Source organism: Trichomycterus rosablanca, chromosome 16, assembly GCF_030014385.1.
Source record: "Trichomycterus rosablanca isolate fTriRos1 chromosome 16, fTriRos1.hap1, whole genome shotgun sequence".
In the NCBI taxonomy this organism is placed as follows: domain Eukaryota; kingdom Metazoa; phylum Chordata; class Actinopteri; order Siluriformes; family Trichomycteridae; genus Trichomycterus; species Trichomycterus rosablanca.
This window is the reverse complement of record NC_086003.1, coordinates 26,817,460-26,836,756: the sequence shown is the minus strand read 5'-3', so window position 1 is coordinate 26,836,756 and position 19,297 is coordinate 26,817,460. Positions and strand designations below refer to the sequence as shown.

Genomic DNA, 19,297 nt, shown 5'->3' with positions numbered 1-19,297 from the left:
CAATCTGAGTCGCACGGCTGGCAATGAGTGCGGTGTCGAACAGCCAATGAGAACACAAGATACAGCGTGAGGAGAAACTCAGGGGAGGTGTGTAAAAGGTTGTACAGGGGCTTAATACAGTTTATATCATAATACACCGGCGCACACACACACACACAAGTTTTACAGTATTTCTGACCTCATTGTTCTCTACATAACACCAACGCTGCATTGCAAAAATATTTATTAACCTCCAACTCACTACAGAACAATCCAAGCAAAATCCACTCAGATTCATTTATTTTTTCTCTTTGTTTTTACGTGCACACACTTTGATCGCTCGCTACTTGTTGACGTGCATTTTTGGACGTGGTATCATTAAACCCCTCGTCACTTCCCGCGTTTGTTCTCAAGACAAACGTAGTTAGAAGCTCGCCTTCGAACCGGTGAAGCAGAGCTGGATTCGATACCACGCTCTCAGAATCCAGCCCTGGTTGCAGCGTGTCTTTTTACCGCTGCGCCACCTGAGCGGCTCAAGTCTGTGCAGGTTCGATTTGTGTACGTTTGATTACCAGAAGTGTAAAGTAAGCTGAATTACAGATCCAACAGATGAGCTACTGTAGCTCAATCAACCGGAAGACTCGCATGACTGACTAGTTCTGCATGACCGTCAGTCCATTAAAACGCTTCGCGCTTCTGCATCTGATCACGTTTACTTTGAGGATCTGAAACCATCAGAGGTGAAGAAAATACGTCACAGCCCTGTAGATTCAAAACGTCATTCACAATTTCTACACTCGCTAATTATTACTCGCTATAATTCGTCTGCTTGTGTATATGTTTAGGGGTCGCCACAGTGAATCATTCAGATCTGCATGCCTGATTTGGCACAGTTTTATTTTTAATCCAGGCTTGAGACCAGAACGGAAGTGCACCTCGCGATGGCTAGGCTGCTCAGCTGACCCCCCCACCTCGGACGTAGCCGAGCCATTGTGGGCATGTTCCACCACTGTGCCACCCGAGTGCCGTTTACTAATTATAAAAGGGTTCCACTAAGGGCAGCGTGCGGGTTGGACGAGGCGTGAGCAGCAATATACCCACCTCGACTGCAATGAGGGATCCACCAGCAGAGGAAGACAAATTGACTACGCTAAATTGGGAGAAAACTAGGGCTGTCCCGATCACGTTTTTTCGTTCCCGATCATTAAATTTGATCCCGATCCGATACCGAGCCTCAAACCGATACTTGTATTTTCTACATATTGTCTAGATAAGAACTAGATAATACTGTTCACACAGTGCACACTTCAGGTACATTACAGTTATTCAGATTAATCCAATGTACATGTTTAACAACTGAATAGCTCTGCAGTGCTGTAGGAAAACAATTGCCTGCATCCAAGCTATTGCTTAATGTTCTATTATTTTTACAAAATAAAAGTAAACAAACTTTAAGTGGACAGCCGGTTCCTCTTCTCATCATATAATAATAAACTCGCTGTATTCGGCTGAGTGTTTATTTTTTAGGTGCCGTATCAGATTGGTAGTAATTGTAGATCGTTTGGTTAAACGATAACTGGTTTGTTTATGAGTCACCGTACTTGTAGGCGTGTTGTAACTAAGCCAATCGGAGCGCTTGATACTGAGATGTCGTTCAGTCTTGTAACACGTGAACTCGTAAAAGCTGTATGTTATGCTCCTGAAGTTTTCACACTCGGATTAAAAGTTATTGTTTTGTAAACCGGTGTGATCCTCGACTCACACACCATATAAACAGTAAAATTCTACAGTAACGAACGCAGCTCTGCTCTCACCGCCTCGTGAAACGCTCACATTGCAGACATTACACTTCACTGTTGGACTCTCCGTTTACGACACCTGCTTGACCGCTGACTTAAAACGAAGAATCGGGTTTAGGATCGGGCTTAGTAAAGCCGATACCGATCAGTTAAAAAAAGCCTTGATCAGGCCCGATTCCGATCGGATCGGGACATCCCTAGAGAAAACACAAATTAAATTAAAAAAATATATATAAGGGGTGTCGCAATACTTTGGTCCATTTAGTATGAATCCCAAATAGATGTAAACAAGGTGCCTGGTACAAACACTGAATGTCAACAGTTGTTACTTTGATCTAATCGCTTTAACCGTGAGTCTTTGTGCTATTCTGCAGACAGGTTAATCGTTCAGTCCTGCTGATGTTGCCAAACACGGGGCAGAGAATCCAGCGGGTGGCTCAACATGGACGTGACGAATAGAACCACCGGTCTGACTCTATTCAACTGCAGCGTGGACTTCAGCTACCGATTCACCTACTACCAGATCACCTACAGCATCATTTTCATCTGCGGCCTGGCCAGCAACAGCAGGGCACTCTGGCACCTGTGGCACATGCCACCTACCCTTACTAGCACCGCTATTTACATGGTCAACCTTGCCATTGTTGACCTGTTCTTCATGGTTTCTCTACCTCTGCGCATCTATTATTACTACAACAGGTCACACAGTAGCACTTGGTCTCCCGGAAGCGTCTTCTGCCAGCTGACCTTCACCCTTAAGTACATGAGCATGTATGGAGGGATCTTCTTCCTCGCATGCATAGGACTAGACCGGTACTTTGCTGTAACACACGCTACACCCAGGCAGCCGCTCCGGGCACGTAACGCCCGCTCTGTCAGCACTATGATCTGGTTATTAGTCCTGGCTCTGAGTCTGTCATTGCCATTCCTGCAATACATAACCTTTCACAATGGAGAGCGGACAGATGTACCATGCCAGCTTGACCCATCCTTAGGGCACCATCAAACTTTCATACTGGTAGCTCTGGGACTGGTACAAGTTGCCTTCCTGTTGCCCACAATCCTGCTGCTCTTCAGCTACTGCAGCATATTGAACGTGCTGAGCCGGATGCCACACCGAGCGAAATTCCGCCAGCAGCGCACCCTCTCGCTCATCTACTGCGTGCTGAGCGTCTTCCTGCTGTGTTTCGCGCCATACCACGTCAACCTGCTGTTCTACACGCTCTCTCACACGGGCCTGGTGCTCAGCTGTACCCTGGCTACGATAGTGTCTGCGCTGCACCCCGTGGTTCTCTCGCTGGCCAGCGTCAACTGCTGCCTTAACCCGCTCGTGTACTACTGCTCCAGCGGTGGGGCGAACAGAGAGACGTCCAGCAGCAGGAGCAGCCAGTGAGAATGAGAGATCTGGGATTGTTGGAAGTGGAATCTGTCGTAGAGCCGAGACTGCATCTTCTTCACCAACACATGGACTAATTCAGATTTTGTTTCTAGACCCCCCCCCCCCCCTTATTTCCTGCCAATTTGTGAGATTTGTGCCAATTTGTGTAACCTGAGAGGTAAAATAAAGCAATCTGCGTAAGTGTTGAAGGAGAGCGTGACCGCCTTTACCTTCCTTAACCCTTCAATGCTCTCACCAAGACCTTGGTACTATACCACCAACAACAAACAATATTTTTTTACTAGTGCATACAGTATTTTGTTAATGATCCTCTACCATACGAGTGAGATGATCACAAAAATGACGCATCTTTCATGGATGATTTTTCAGCTGCCAGCTTTAAGTTAATATTTAGTTAGAAAGGCTGCAGAAACCATCTACCAATATTTTTAAGTTTAACACGCGTCAACCAAGGAGTAGATACGGCCCATATTTAAATACAGCTTAGTATTTAGACTTAAAATAAGCTCAACTAAATGGTTGAGCAGACCATTAAAGGGTTAATATTAAAGTCGAGGGTTGTGGCTGCGGCGAGAGAGAAAAGCTACAATTGGTCACGACTGGATTTGGTGTAAATGGGAGAGAGAGGTGCGCTCAATTTAAACAAATATATTACAGAGGAATTCCTATATGAATCATGTATTCATAACTAATGTCTGAATGCTCTCGCTATATAACTGTATTTATTGTGCTGTTGAGGTGTCATGATTTCAGGTTTTGTTGAAGCCAGGCTTCACTAACATTATTAAATAAAAAATAAAAAAAAAGTATAACACCATTTTAATCTTCCATCAACACCAAAATTTTGTTTATGCATTTTCTCCCCCTTTTCTCCCAACTTTTAGCGCGTCCAATTGCCCGATTGCGTCACGCTTCCTCTCCACCAATGCCGATCCCCGCTCTGATTGAGGAGAACGAAGCTAACCCACGCCCCCTGCGACACGTGGGCAGAAGCCGTATGCATTTTGTCACCTACACTTTGACGAGTGCAGTGCGGATCAGCACTGTGTACGGAGAGACACACCCTGACAGCACACTTTTCCCGTCTCCGTGCAGGCGCCACGTAGTTACATTAGTTACGAGTCCCTATACGGCTTTAATATCCCACCCCTATCTGAACAACAGGCCAAACGTTGATTATGTAGCTGCTCAGCCCAGCCGGCAGGCAGGTTAGGAGTTTTCCTAACGCAGTTACCCGAGTGTTTTTAGCTGCCTTAGGCTTCGACATCTTGGACAGTTTGACTAACCGATTGCTAACTGAATTGCTGTAGGATTGCTAGGACGCCTCATAGTGAGACACTTGAACGCTACACGAATGCAAAATGTTAAATCGCTAAAAAGCAAACCGCATATTAGACGGGAAACGGCTCATTTCACAGTCCGTGACACGACCTTCACGGACGTGAACCAGGTACGGCCTTAATTATGAACCAGAGAAGCACAAGCAACTCACCGTTTTCCACGCGAGGCTCTTCATGATCTGTTGCTCACAGCGGCCCAGGTGTTCGATCATCTCGTGTTTCAGGGAGGGCTCGGCCTTGATGAAGCTCTCGATCACTTTGTAAAAATCAAACGCATGAAGCTGGAAAACTTTCAGGATCCAGGGGAAGCACAGGTTCATCTCAGGAGAGTCACTAACCCCACTGTTCAGAGAACCACCTACAGCGGTAAATCACAAGGTCTATTAATTCAGCATGCATCACTCCAGGCTCACCCAGCCCTGGCATGTACCAAATATTTTATTAAAACAAAACTGCTCCTATTCGAGTATATTCGGGTAGGTTTAACCCTGCTTACCAACATAAGTTGCCATGATGACCTCCAGCGCACAAGCAAGCAGTGAGGTATGGAACTTAGCATCATTGAGAAGTTTACTGTGGGGAAAAAAAACAAACACTTTACAATTAATATACCCAAGATTCATTGATTCACTAAAAAAAATCATTAAAATGATTCATTGATTCGGTAGTGGTTTTAAAATGCACGTTTACCTGAAATTTTGCACGGAGAGTCTTTTCTCTTCCTAAAAAAGCAATAATAAAATAAGAAATAATAAAAAAAAGGGCTGATAGGAGAAATTTCATTTAAATTCATCAACAAAAGTGATTTACACGCACCGATTTCAGCATAGACTCCATGACTTTGTAGTAAAGCTGGACACCGAGTGTGAATCTCTGAAAAACAGAAACACGAAAAGTGTTTAGCACTTCGTTCTCAAGGGGGGCCGCATACTGTCGCTTACTGCATCGTTTAAACTTTATTATTATAATTTTTTACAGCGGTGTGCGACACTTAAGGTGCCGTTCACTATGATACCTTTTTGCCCAAGCCTTCACAGCGCTGACCAACAGCCTGAGCAAACTTCTGGCTGAATATCTGACCAAGCTGCTCAACACGCTTAGTGATTTCTTCTGATGGGTCCACAGTACAGTTCTGAAATCAACACATTTCTTATTCAAAACTGTAACAATGACTATCCTCAGTCGCCAAACCATTAAAAAGTCTCATTAATAGAAAACGTGATGTAACACAAGGGTAAATATGCCTTAGTTCCAACTTTGATGGTACAGACAATAAGTTCTAAATGTGTTTAAATATAGAATCAAGAACATGAGCAAATCCAAGATTCTTGATTGAATTTTACCTTGAAGTAAACAATAAGGTTGGCAGACGGTCGGTCACTGACTGAGGTAAGCTCGCCCCTCAATTGCTGAATTGAATTCATAGCAGCTCTGTATGGGGGAAGGGAAATAGTGTGTAAAAAAAAAAAGTCATTTATCGAGATGGAAACATACAAAGCATTTTAAGACATGAGAAGCAGTGGACCACATCTTTGCTCCGTCCAGTGGCTAATTCTTACAGAGAACACATTTCAATCTACAAGTTCTTCTTTATCCATGCAGCTCCTTATTCAGGCAGCAGAAGCCACTGTTGCAGCTAAAGAAAACTTTCGATCTGGCATTCCCTTCGCTGCTGAGCTACCACTGGACGATGACACTGATGTCTCAGGTTCAGGGTTATCTGAATCTGGAGGCTTTCTTAATCGTTCCATGCTAGTTTGTGTGCTATACGCAAAACTCTCGTAATGCATCATGTGGTTTTGGGTGGGACAAAACAGGGCCACGAAAAAGCACAGGGAAATTATGACGACGTATGAGGCGGCTAACTTGCATGATCATTTGTGAAACTATCAATTGGTTTAAATTTTACTTCATTTGAGTAAGTCAACATCAGAATATTTTCTGATGGCAGCAAAAAGTGCTGGTGGAGAGCATATTATTATAACAGAGGCAGTGTAACAATACTATTACAGTGTACTGGCCTGAACCCCTACACACACTAATTAGATCTGCCCCCCCTAGATTATGTGAGGCCATTAAATTGCATTTCTAAAAGCTAGAACATGAAAATGAGCTCCCAAATAGCAATTTAAGCATATCTAACATTCAAATCTAATATGCACAGTCCCAGCTGAAGTGCTAACAACCAGGAAAGCCAAGCTTTGCTACAGGAAGAAAGTTTCTGGTGTGACCAAGGCTTTGGGTTTTCCTACCTGATTGGGGTCTGTGGTGGAAGGGGAGCACAATCCTCTCCAGAGAAATTCTTTCTGGGAGTCATGTCCACCTTTACTCTGGGGAAAAAAGAGGCGCAGTGTTGTTACTACTAAACTACAAACAATAATAAAAAAGGAAAAACATCACTATATAAAAGTAGCTTGTAATGACTTGTGACTTCCAGGGGGTTTTACAGCTACAGGGAGAGATTCTCAGGCAATACTTACACTTCTGGTTTATTGGGGCTGAGAGTCTCATCATCAACTAAAAACAGCCGAGCATCAAAGTCCTTGTTTTTATTGTAAAGTTCTTCGTATTTTTTGGATAGAGTTTCCACCTATAAAGAAAAGAGTGCAAGATCTTGAAAAGCCTAAATAAATACAAAACACAATAAAAAACCTCACCTAATTATTCTTTGTTAAACCAACAGCAATACGGGCAAATCTCATTAAAAGAAAACAAATAATAAAGTCCATATAAAGACGCAGGTAATGAAACCCGTCCTCAGCTTTACGTTTCCACACAACCAACACGGCTGGACTGATTTTACATGTTCCATCAGCAGGCAGAGCTAGAAAGAGGCGAGCTTAAAGCAAATATTAACTCCAGTTTAACTGTACGTCACGTCACGGGCTCGTAAATTTCTCCACGATACAGAAGCCTATAAGGATCTGTCAGGCCTGATAAACGTGTAAAACATGTTTGCTATATAACTATAATATAACTATAAAATCCTTTATCTGTAACGTCTGTTGATTCTCATTAGTAAGACGGTTTTCTATGAACAAATTTGAATAGCAATAAAAAATAAATACAAAAGATGCGTGCTAAATCTCCTGATGCAATAAAATCTAATAAAATAAAAAAAAAAATCAGCTGAAACTGATACCAAAGACACAAGAATTTAATTCAGTTTCACTTTTCAGTTCCTTTTTGGTTCATTTTTTTTCATAATAGACAACGAGCACAAATCAGCTTCACAAAGATCCTGGTCAAGAGAGCCACAGTGGCATGAAAAAGCTTCTTACAATGCATACAAGAAACATTTTTGGAGAAACCATGTTCAAACAGAGATGTCATTCTACTCCAGTCAAGGCTAACCTGTAGGATCAAGCTCTCAGAGTCCTAGTCAAACATTATAACAGTGTAACTATGAAACAATGGCGTGATCAGCGATCATTAGATTACAGCTGTTCACATTGTGTTTGTGATAAAAACCCTGAACAGTCTTTGTATTAATGGCAAATGACAGAATGAACTTTGTTCTTCTTTAAAACAAGATGTGGTGATGTTTAAGATTCTTAAGATACTTTACATGCGAAAGAGTTTGATAAAATACTCTGCTGAGAGTGCAACGATGGCGTGATCAGTGTTGTAGTAAATTGTAGTACAATACTGAGTCCCAAAAAGTCTTAGAGATGAATTATATTCACATTTATGGAATTATATTAATAAAAGCTGACACCTGGGTTAGAATCTCAGCCGTGTGATTAGATATGATTGGTTATGTCCGAGGATGGCCAACGTCCTATAGCAGATTGCCGTCTTGTCAAGGGTCTTTCTGTCTTGTTCCCAATGTTTTAATCGGAGGTGCACAAATGGCGAGAATTGCAAGCCAATAATAAGTCATTAATATAATAACATTAATAGCCTAGTGGGTATTGGAAGATTGGCGGTTCAAATCCAGGCTCTGCTATGCAGCCACTGTTGGGTCCTTGAGGAAGGCCCTTAACCCTGTCTGCCGTACAATGGCTGACCCTGCGCTCTGAGCCCAGCTTCCAAAACAAGCTGGGATATGCAAAGAAAGAATTTCATTGTACTGTACGTCTGTACATGTATATATGACAAATAAAGTAATATATATTCTAAATGAAAAAAGCCTTATGTAAAGGCACATCATCCAACAAGACCTCTTACCTCTGGATGCTCCTGAGATCCCGACAAGCCCATCGAGACAACGAAGGCAGAGAAACTGCTTTGGTAAACATTTTTCACCTAAAAAAAAATTAAGCATTGTATTTAAAATGCACCTGTAGTAGCAAATGTTTTAAACATCAAGGGAAACAATCAGCAATCAACCCCCTCCCGCAAACACACAACTCTCCAAACACCGAGTGTGTTTACATGCACACAATCAAATGACTGCAAGTAATCAGATTATCAGTCTGTAATCTGATTTCTCAGCATGAGAGGCTGTAGCGAGGCTGTTTACTCTCCAGTAATGTTTAATGCTCAGTTATTCACATATTTAACATCAGTAGCTGATGACTAGAGCTGCAGGTCACCATCTGTTAATTATTTTCTATCAAGAACAGGTTACGATCATGGTACCTGCTGGCTTTTCCCATAAGGGGTTGCCGGAGCAGATTATTCACTGCATATTCTATTTAACAGGAATTGTTTTTACTCCAGACACCCTTCCTGCGCATCTCTTCTATTTATCCAGGCTTAGGACCAGTACTAAGGGTGCCCTGATGTGTGCCCCACCAATTGCTAGGTTCACGTTATGCCACGCACCTTCGGGATTCAAACCCCTTTCACCAGCAGCGTGGCTCTTACCATTACGCCACACCAGCCCACAATTTAGATCAGTTTTAAAATATCCAATTCAATGCAATCAAAGTTATTTAGGATTTGAAAAAGAAACAGGGTTTTATTTAGAAATTTAATTTGTCACTTCTGATCATACAGCTCCATCTTCAATGGTTTATAAATCTATCAACAATCAACACATTTTTTCTTCCCTTTTTGGTTGTGATTGCACCGCTGGGAACTCGAACCCTGGATCCTAGTGGTAGTGGGATAGCGTAATGTACCACTGTTCCATATTCTAACTCTAATATTTAAACGTTAAGTGTTAAAGAAGTATGTGCTGCTACGACTGTAGCTCGTCTGTGTAAGAACACATTCGGTTTCAAAACACACGCTAATGTCGTGCAAGCAGAGCAGAAGCAAGCTTTCTGAAACTATAGTCATATAAAGCTATAGTGCGTGAGGGTGTCGGATGCAGAAATTCGGACCTCGTCCACGCTGCAGTCGCTCTCTTTACACAGCGTCTCCAGTAACTGCGCGTCCATGTCAGGTGGCCGGGTCTTGGATCGGTTGCGTCTCGAAGTGCGAGTCGGCGGGCTCTGGGCGGCATCGCCGACGGCTGATTCTGACGAAAATAAACAATGGAATCATTCTGCAGCTCTGCAGGCACAGTACACTTGACCAGGTAAAAAACAGATGGTTAAAAAAGGGACATGGGTGAAATTGTTCACAGCCAGTTTCACCCATGTTCCTTTTTTTGTTGGTCATTTAAGCTTTGAGGTTCCTTTTTTGGTAGCGGGGGGTTTCTTTCTTGCTTGAAAGAAATCTTGCTTGACTGTGGACAGTGCCACATGTTTAAACAGCTTCTTATTTTTTACGGCAATGTAGCAATATATATAATAATATATTATGAATTACTTATATTATAAATGTACGTATATTACTTATATTATAAACGTCTATATTATATTCATAATAATTTATTTATACTTCTATTAGGATTTTAATGTCATGTTTTACACACCTTGGTTGCATTCATGACAGAACAGGTAGTTACTGGTTACACAAAATTCATCAGTTCAAGTTTAACATCAAACACAGTCATGGACAATTTAGTGTCTCCAGTTCACTTTACTTGCAAGTCTTTCGACTGTGGGAGGAAACCGGAGCTCCAGGGGGGCGAGAACATGCAAACTCCACACAGAAAGGACCCGGACCGCCCCACCTGGGAATTGAGCCACAGTGCTATCCGCTGAGCCAACGTGCTGCACTGGTGAGGGTTAGTAAGGGAACAACAGATATACGATTAACCCATGTTCCTTTTTTTTGTTGGTCAATAAAGCTTTGAGGTTCCTTTTTTGGTTGCGGGGGGTTTCTTTCTTGCTGGACCGTGGACAGTGCCACATGCTTCGGCAGCTTCTTATTTTAGATAGATGTTTTTGGTGGCTTTTTGGTGCATCGTGGATTGATTATGATCATTTAGAAACAAAAAATTACAGAAACATACAGTGTATCACAAAAGTGAGTACACCCCTCACATTTCTGCAAATATTTTATTATATCTTTTCATGGGACAACACTATAGACATAAAACTTGGATATAACTTAGAGTAGTCAGTGTACAGCTTGTATAGCAGTGTAGATTTACTGTCTTCTGAAAATAACTCAACACACAGCCATTAATGTCTAAATGGCTGGCAACATAAGTGAGTACACCCCACAGTGAACATGTCCAAATTGTGCCCAAAGTGTCAATATTTGGTGTGACCACCATTATTATCCAGCACTGCCTTAACCCTCCTGGGCATGGAATTCACCAGAGCTGCACAGGTTGCTACTGGAATGCTCTTCCACTCCTCCATGATGACATCACGGAGCTGGTGGATGTTAGACACCTTGAACTCCTCCACCTTCCACTTGAGGATGCGCCACAGGTGCTCAATTGGGTTTAGTCCATCACCTTTACCTTCAGCTTCCTCAGCAAGGCAGTTGTCATCTTGGAGGTTGTGTTTGGGGTCGTTATCCTGTTGGAAAACTGCCATGAGGCCCAGTTTTCGAAGGGAGGGGATCATGCTCTGTTTCAGAATGTCACAGTACATGTTGGAATTCATGTTTCCCTCAATGAACTGCAGCTCCCCAGTGCCAGCAACACTCATGCAGCCCAAGACCATGATGCTACCACCACCATGCTTGACTGTAGGCAAGATACAGTTGTCTTGGTACTTCTCACCAGGGCGCCGCCACACATGCTGGACACCATCTGAGCCAAACAAGTTTATCTTGGTCTCGTCAGACCACAGGGCATTCCAGTAATCCATGTTCTTGGACTGCTTGTCTTCAGCAAGCTGTTTGCGGGCTTTCTTGTGCGTCAGCTTCCTTCTGGGATGACGACCATGCAGACCGAGTTGATGCAGTGTGCGGCGTATGGTCTGAGCACTGACAGGCTGACCTCCCACATCTTCAACCTCTGCAGCAATGCTGGCAGCACTCATGTGTCTATTTTTTAAAGCCAACCTCTGGATATGACGCCGAACACGTGGACTCAACTTCTTTGGTCGACCCTGGCGAAGCCTGTTCCGAGTGGAACCTGTCCTGGAAAACCGCTGTATGACCTTGGCCACCATGCTGTAGCTCAGTTTCAGGGTGTTAGCAATCTTTTTATAGCCCAGGCCATCTTTGTGGAGAGCAACAATTCTATTTCTCACATCCTCAGAGAGTTCTTTGCCATGAGGTGCCATGTTGAATATTCAGTGGCCAGTATGAGAGAATTGTACCCAAAACACCAAATTTAACAGCCCTGCTCCCCATTTACACCTGGGACCTTGACACATGACACCAGGGAGGGACAACGACACATTTGGGCACAATTTGGACATGTTCACTGTGGGGTGTACTCACTTATGTTGCCAGCTATTTAGACATTAATGGCTGTGTGTTGAGTTATTTTTAGAAGACAGTAAATCTACACTGCTATACAAGTTGTACACTGACTACTCTAAGTTATATCCAAGTTTCATGTCTATAGTGTTGTCCCATGAAAAGATATAATGAAATATTTGCAGAAATGTGAGGGGTGTACTCACTTTTGTGATACACTGTATAAATAACGCTGTAAGATCCAGGATAGAAAAGCCTCTATAACCCTGTGCTCTGTGTAAAACTCAGAGAATCTGTGCAGAGACGAAACCACAGCAGCAGCTTAATAACCGGAAACGGCATTATTAGCTTCTCTAAAGGCCTGTTTGCATGTGGTGAACCTGGTGTTTGATGGAAATCCTCTACAGCAATGATGTATAGCGTAAACAACTACATACTCCTATGACCACAGTGGAGCTGTGCAAATGAAACCACATTGTTTCGTTTTGTTGGTTAATAATTAACACATTAAATATTACCCACTACGCTGTGTGGGTTAATTCCTGTGGTTTGATTAAAAACATCCATTAAAAGTATCCCAAAGCTATTCATTTCAGCCACTACATTTATAAATACTAAGATAAAATGTACCTGGTTTTAAAAAGTTTTATAAAATTGAAGAACACCCATAATTACATTTCAGTTATTAAAAGTATGCTATTCATAAAGCTCTGTCAATAATCAGTTCCTGACTGGGTTACTGGCTTGCACGTGAACTCACTGTACAGAGGCTGGAGGAGAGACGATGGACAGCGCTTGATGTAGAACTCCAGCACGCACAACAGTAACTGGAAGGCGATCACCAGGTCATCCTCCATCTGCAAAACACTCCCTGCACGATGGAACAAGTGAAAAAGACACTTCAGAAAAAAAGCTGCCTTGAGCATGAATGAGCTATTTCCTCTAACATTAATGACTAATGAGAAATACAAGGTCTTGTATGAGAGACAAAGTGAATTTTAATTTCATGTTTTGCCCACTTTGGTTACATTCATGACAGAAACGGTAGTTCCTCATTACCCAAGATTCATCAGTTCACAAGTTTAATGTCAAACATAGTCATGGACAATTTTGTATCTCCAATCCTCACTTGCACGTCTTCTTACTGTGGGAGGAAACCGGAGCTCCCGGAGGAAACCCACACAGACACGGGGAGAACATGCAAACTCCACACAGAAAAGACCCGGACCGTCCCACCTGGGAATCGAACCCAGGACCTTCTTGCTGTGAGGCCACAGTGCTACCCACCAAGCCACCGTGCTGCCCTGGTGAGGGTAGGTAAGACATTACTTATCGGACTCTATACTCTCAATGACGTCTCGTTTCTATTCCCTCTACTTCTATTCAATTCCTCCTATACATGAAAGTGCATTAACATGCTTGTATAACAATATGTACTTCTCTTGTTTTAAAAGTGAACAATATCTTAGTGGCTTAATCTTAATATCTTCCTTTCTGTTCTTTACCATCCTTCTCTTGTACTGCTGTGTACTGGGGATCAATAAAGATCTGAACATTTTCATTTCATTTTATTTTCCAACAACCGCTCTATCCTGGTCGGGGTTGCGGCAGGTCTGGTTACACGAGGGCATCCGCAAAAAAACTATTGACCTTGATCAGAATGAGGGTTGTGCAAGTGGCAGAGGATTCAAATTTGGGAATTAGAAATGACTAAGTTGAGAGATAATGCAGACAAATTCAGAGAAATCACCAACAAGATAAAATCTAGTGACTACCATTAGTGATTGTATACCAGCATGTTAAACTTATAGCATTAATGTACTGAATAAAGGTGCTGCTGGACACAAATACAATCATGGTAAACTCCAGCATACACGTTCTGTGTCTCTCACCTTTTACCAGGAGGAACATGACCCAGCTACCCCGCTGAAGCTCTTGTCTCCTGGGTAAAAAATAAAGATAAATTAAAGAGGCAGGTTGGGTTCGGCTGTGTAAAGCATTCGAGCATGCATGAGAAGGACAGCGCAGGTACATGAACAAATGTAAAATATACGTATTTCTAAAGAATTGGACTTACTGGGCTTCATCAGGCACCGAGTAGATTTTAGTGCACGTTCTGTAAAAAGACAAAAACAACAGACAGGAGGAATGAGTGTGTGTGTTGTTGGTTTTATTGCCATATATATAAGCTACATGGGCTATCGTCACAGCGCACACGTGGTAGGCATACGGCTATTGTCGCCTGGTGTTATGCTGTAAGAAATTCCAAGATTCTCAATTCAAAAATGTCTTAAAGAGTTCCTTCTGAGTAATACGCTGATCTGAAGGTGCTGAAATTTAGACACTCCAGTAAGATCTGCTTTATGGTTATCATGTAATCTATTACATGTTGGGCAAAGTGGGGTCTCTTCACCCGTTAATAGATACATGTGAGTAAGTCTGGAGTGGCCAATAAGGCCTGATTGGTGTTGGTGTCTGTGTATGTGTTCTCCCAATGGTAGGAATGTATTCATGTATTTATTTGCCCCATATTCTGGTTGCCATTTGCTTTTAACAAAGGTACTTATTATAAGATTTAGGCCTGTTTGGGCATATAGGGCACTTTCTTCTATTTTCTTTTAATGTATTTTATACCAGTTTCCTTTCCAATTTAGACGTAGCCAATTACCCAATAGTATTTCGCCACTACTGCTGAAGAATTCCACGGACGGCACTGTCGCCTCACAGCAAGAAGGTCCTGGGTTCGATCCCCAGGTGGGGCGGTCCAGGTCCTTTCTGTGTTGAGTTTGCATGTTCTCCCCGTGTTTGCGTGGGTTTACTCCGGGTGCTCCGGTTTCCTCCTACAGTCCAAAGACGTGCAAGTGAGGTGAATTGGAGACACTAAATTGTCCATGACTGTTTAAGATTAAAGACTTCAACTGATGAATCTTGTGTAATGAGTAACTACCGTTCCCGTCATGAATGTAAACAAAGTGTAAAACATGACGTTAAAATCCTAATAAACACACAAACTAAAGACCTCCACTGCTGACCAAGGAGGGTCACAACTGTCATACGCCCCTTCTGACACGCTTTGATCCCCTTTACCCCCGCCTCATTCTGCAGGAGCCGCTGATCAGCCAGCAGAGGCTGTACCTGTCCCGGCCCTTAGAGACACAAAGCCGATCGTGTGTCTGTGTAATCGCCCAGCTGGCTAATAGAAGAGCTGAGATCCGAACTCAAGAGCTCGAGATATCAGCACTGGTGGGCTAGTGTGCACCCTGGGAGTATAAGGCACTTTGTAATGGCAAGTTGTAAGGTACTGGACTAGTCATCAGAAGGTAGCTGTTTCAAGCCCCACCACTGTCAGGTTGCCGCTGTTGGGCCCTTGAGCAAGGCCCTTAACCCTCAGTTGCTTAGACTGTATACTGTAACTGTAATGTAAGTCACATCGGATAAAGGCGTCTGCTGAATGCCGAAATTGGCGGTTTTGGCTATTCTGTCAGCATTTTTAATTCCTTTGATACCACAATGCCCGGGTATTAAAGGTATTAAAAAGGTATTACCTAACTTGTACCGAGTGTTTTTATTTGCAAGTTCGGGCTTGTCAGGAAATGTAACCGTTATCGGTACCTGAAGGGAGGTGTTATATTGACGTTAGCTTGCTGTGCTACCTCAATCCATTGGTTTTAATGGCAAGATGCTAAACGCGAAACCCGATGGAAGCGCTGTCTAAGTAGCGCGTTCGAATAATATTGACTTATCAGAATCCTCTCTACTGAGGCAGCGTATCGGCCCATGGATCGGCCTAATTATCCGATACCCGATCCATCTCATTTTGGTAATATCGGCACAGATATCCGATCTTAATATCGGATCGGTGCATCCCTAGACAGCACCCATGTAGAAATGTGCAAATCTGTGTCTGTGCTCCAACAAAGAGGCAAAAAGCCCAGCTTAATTCTAACAGCTATTTATTTCTTACTTGTAATACGTGACGCAGAGGTCATACCATGTTTCCACCAAGCCCGTTCGACCTCACTGAGAAGTATAAATCATCAAAATCACAAAAGGAGCCTTACTTAACAAATCTCTGATAGAGAGCCAGTGACACTTCGTATTTCTTGTCGAGTCTGGTTACAGCCGAGTTGACTTTAGGGCTTATGGTATCCACGTTTTCATCCAGCTTTCTTATCAGGCTGAGGAACTGCTTCACACTGCAAAAATCCAACACAAGATCAACATGAATTATCAGATTAAACTGTATTAAACAAATGTATTTAAGTCAGTAAATCTCACAGTATACGCGTATTGGGACACCCCTTCTAGTCTTGAATTCCATTGTTTCAACCACAACAGTTGATAACACTTAAATAAATAGAATAGAATACTTTATTGTCACTCCACTGCGTGCAGTACAGCGAAATTGAAAGCAGACCCGTCAGTGCCATCATACAAGATATAACAATTTGTACAAGGAGTACACATACGCTATAATTAAGTACATATAAGGTGCTTGAAACTGTAAACATTGTTCAGTAGATGCACAATACACATGACATAATATGTGAGGTACATATAAGGTCAAGTATATAAAGGAAATTATATGCTTCAAACTTTGCAGCAATGGTTTAGGGAAGTTCATTTACTTTTCCAGCATGACTGCCAATGTGCAAAATGCACCATCTATAAAGCTCTATTGACATAAAGACATAAAGACATGAAGAAAAGCCTGATTTAAAGAAACTTCAGAGTCCTGAGCTCAGTCTCAATGAACAGAAACATAAACTGTCTTGTAATTGTCAAAAGTCTTGTAATAGGCCGTCTTAGAATTGGATGTTTGTATTTTAACACCATACCACGTGTGTGCATTTTATGGCATGATTGGTATTATGTTTGGGTCAGGTGTCCAAATACTTTTAGCCTTAAGTATTAAACTGACGAGTAGGAACATCTATATCCAGTCCCAGCGGTGCACTTTGAACCCGTGACCTACCTCAGACCGACAGCTTTCTGAAACTGTGTGAAGGTGAAGCCAACGTCATCCATTTCCACTGCAGAGATGAACACACACACTCCCCACTGCTGCTGGTTCGCTTCCTGTATAGAAAAAAAAAAACCATCAATCAAAACGTGAACCAGTGTGGAAATATAGAAGCCGCGTCCATCTGATCTGATCTCATATTTAATTTACATTTACATTTTTAGCATTTAGCAGACGCTTTTATCCAGAGCTACTTACAGTACTGTGACAGTGTATTGTCAAAGCAATTGAGGGTTAAGGGCTCAACAGTGGCAGCATGGCAGTGGTAGGGCTTGAACCAGCAACTTTTACAGCAGGCAAGGTAGATAATGCTCACATTTCCATTTATAGTCCTTATCAAGTATTGTTCCTTAGATGCGTACTTTTAGAAACCTGAGGACTGTTTTTATTTTGGTTTTTTACTGTGATTTTTTTCACAGTCTTTGGTATTGCACTACTGTAGATTGTGCTGCTGTGTGTATTTAGAACATACAACATACGGCAGGGATCACAGAGTAGAGGAGCTTCCCCTCTTACAAAATGTGTGTGCGTTACCTGGTAAAAGTCATGATGCTAGCAGGCAGAGCAGACCAGCCCAAGCTTTTCCACTTTCAGATTATCCAATCAGTTATACCGGCAGGGATGTTCAAAGTGTTTGCTATTTAGTGAGCTGGAGTGGAATAATGGTAAGAGTCACATTTAAACCCCAAGCTGGGCTCACAACACGGAAGGCACATGACGTAACGTGAACCTGGCCATTAGGGGTACACATGAGTGCACCCATAAGTCAGGATGAATAGGAAGGTTGATTCATGAAAGGCACCTGGTATAAAATCAATGCCAAATCAAATGCGTAGGAGAAAATACTGCTGTGACGACCCCTAATAGAAGCACCCGGAAAGTACAGGGTGTCCCTAAAGTCTGGACAAAGGAAATATCACTAACTATAACTAAACATACTCTATATTGCCTAAAGTATTCGCTCGTCTGCCTTCACACGAATATGAACTTTTGTGACTCCCATTCTTAATCCATAGGGTTTAATATGATGTCGGCCACCCTGTGCAGCTATAACAGCTTCGACTCTTCTGGGAAGGCTTTCCACAAGGTTTAGGAGTGTGTTTATGGGGATTTTTGACCATTCTTCCAGAAGCGCATTTGTGAGGTCAGACACTGATGTTGGACGAGAAGGTCTGGCTCACAGTCTCCGCTCTAATTCATCCCAAAGGTGTTCTATCTATCGGGTTGAGATCAGGACTCAGTCAAGTTCTTCCACACCAAACTCGCTCATCAACGTCTTTATGGACCTTGTGCTTTGTGCACTGGTGCGCAGTCATGTTGGAACAGGAAGGGGCCATCCCCAAACTGTTCCCACAAGGTTGGGAGCATGAAATTGTCCAGAATCTCTTGGTATGCTGAAGCATTAAGAGTTCCTTGCACTGGAACTAAAGGGCAGAGCCCGACTCCTAAAAAACACCCCCACACCATAATCCCCCCTCCACCACACTTTACACACGGCACAATACAGTCAGACAGGTACCGTTCCCCTGGTAACCACCGAACCCAGACTCGTCCATCGGATCGCCAGACGGAGAAGCATGATCCGTCACTCCAGAGAACACGTCTCCACTGCTTTACACCACTGCATCCGACGCTTTGCATCGCGCTCGGTGATGTGAGGCTTGGATGCAGCTGCTCGGCCATGGAAACCCATCCCATGAAGCTCTACACACTGTTCCTGAGCTGATCTGAAGGCCACATCGGCGACCTCTGTGCACTATGCGCCTCAGCATCCGCTGACCCGCTCTGTCATTTTACGTGGCTACCACTTCCTGAGAGCGACCCATTCTTTCACAAACGTGTGTAGAAGCAGTCTGCATGCCGAGGTGCTCGGTTTTATACACCTGTGGCCATGGAAGTGATTGAAACACCTGAATTCAATGATTTGGATGGGTGAGTGAATACTTTTGGCAATATAGTGTATGTTTACTTAAATACACATACATACATATTGCATCACAAATAGTGGAAAACACATGGAAGATGTTATTGATTAATATTCTAATTAAATCAAATGTTGTTAAACAATTTATTAAAATGTTTGCCCGTGTGCCCA

At 42.7% G+C, this 19,297-nt stretch overlaps 2 protein-coding genes across 3 annotated transcripts in view; one reads left to right on the top strand and one right to left on the bottom strand.

Annotated features, from left to right (window-relative positions):
• rb1 (retinoblastoma 1) overlaps positions 1-19,297 on the bottom strand; it is a 55,226-nt gene that overhangs the window by 30,040 nt on the left and 5,889 nt on the right. The window contains exons 3-17 of one of the 2 annotated variants that reach the window (XM_063011521.1): positions 17,155-17,258; positions 16,241-16,375; positions 14,257-14,295; positions 14,072-14,121; positions 12,940-13,050; positions 9,791-9,927; positions 8,688-8,765; positions 6,998-7,107; positions 6,770-6,847; positions 5,861-5,948; positions 5,533-5,649; positions 5,334-5,390; positions 5,208-5,239; positions 5,014-5,090; positions 4,670-4,875 (exon numbers count right to left, since the gene is read on the bottom strand). In XM_063011521.1, coding sequence (XP_062867591.1) covers positions 4,670-4,875; positions 5,014-5,090; positions 5,208-5,239; positions 5,334-5,390; positions 5,533-5,649; positions 5,861-5,948; positions 6,770-6,847; positions 6,998-7,107; positions 8,688-8,765; positions 9,791-9,927; positions 12,940-13,050; positions 14,072-14,121; positions 14,257-14,295; positions 16,241-16,375; positions 17,155-17,258 — 1,419 coding nt within the window. Of the gene's footprint in view, positions 1-4,669; positions 4,876-5,013; positions 5,091-5,207; positions 5,240-5,333; positions 5,391-5,532; positions 5,650-5,860; positions 5,949-6,769; positions 6,848-6,997; positions 7,108-8,687; positions 8,766-9,790; positions 9,928-12,939; positions 13,051-14,071; positions 14,122-14,256; positions 14,296-16,240; positions 16,376-17,154; positions 17,259-19,297 lie in introns of those variants that run through there. The other variant, XM_063011520.1, reaches the window with a different exon arrangement.
• Positions 2,221-3,171, top strand: LOC134330798 (lysophosphatidic acid receptor 6-like). Its single transcript, XM_063012059.1, has one exon. It carries the CDS (start codon positions 2,221-2,223, stop codon positions 3,169-3,171), a length of 951 nt encoding a protein of 316 aa, XP_062868129.1.

Bases quoted from the DNA above. Each gene is read 5' to 3' on its own strand.
- LOC134330798 (XM_063012059.1), top strand. From the start codon at position 2,221: ATGGACGTGACGAATAGAACCACCGGTCTGACTCTATTCAACTGCAGC.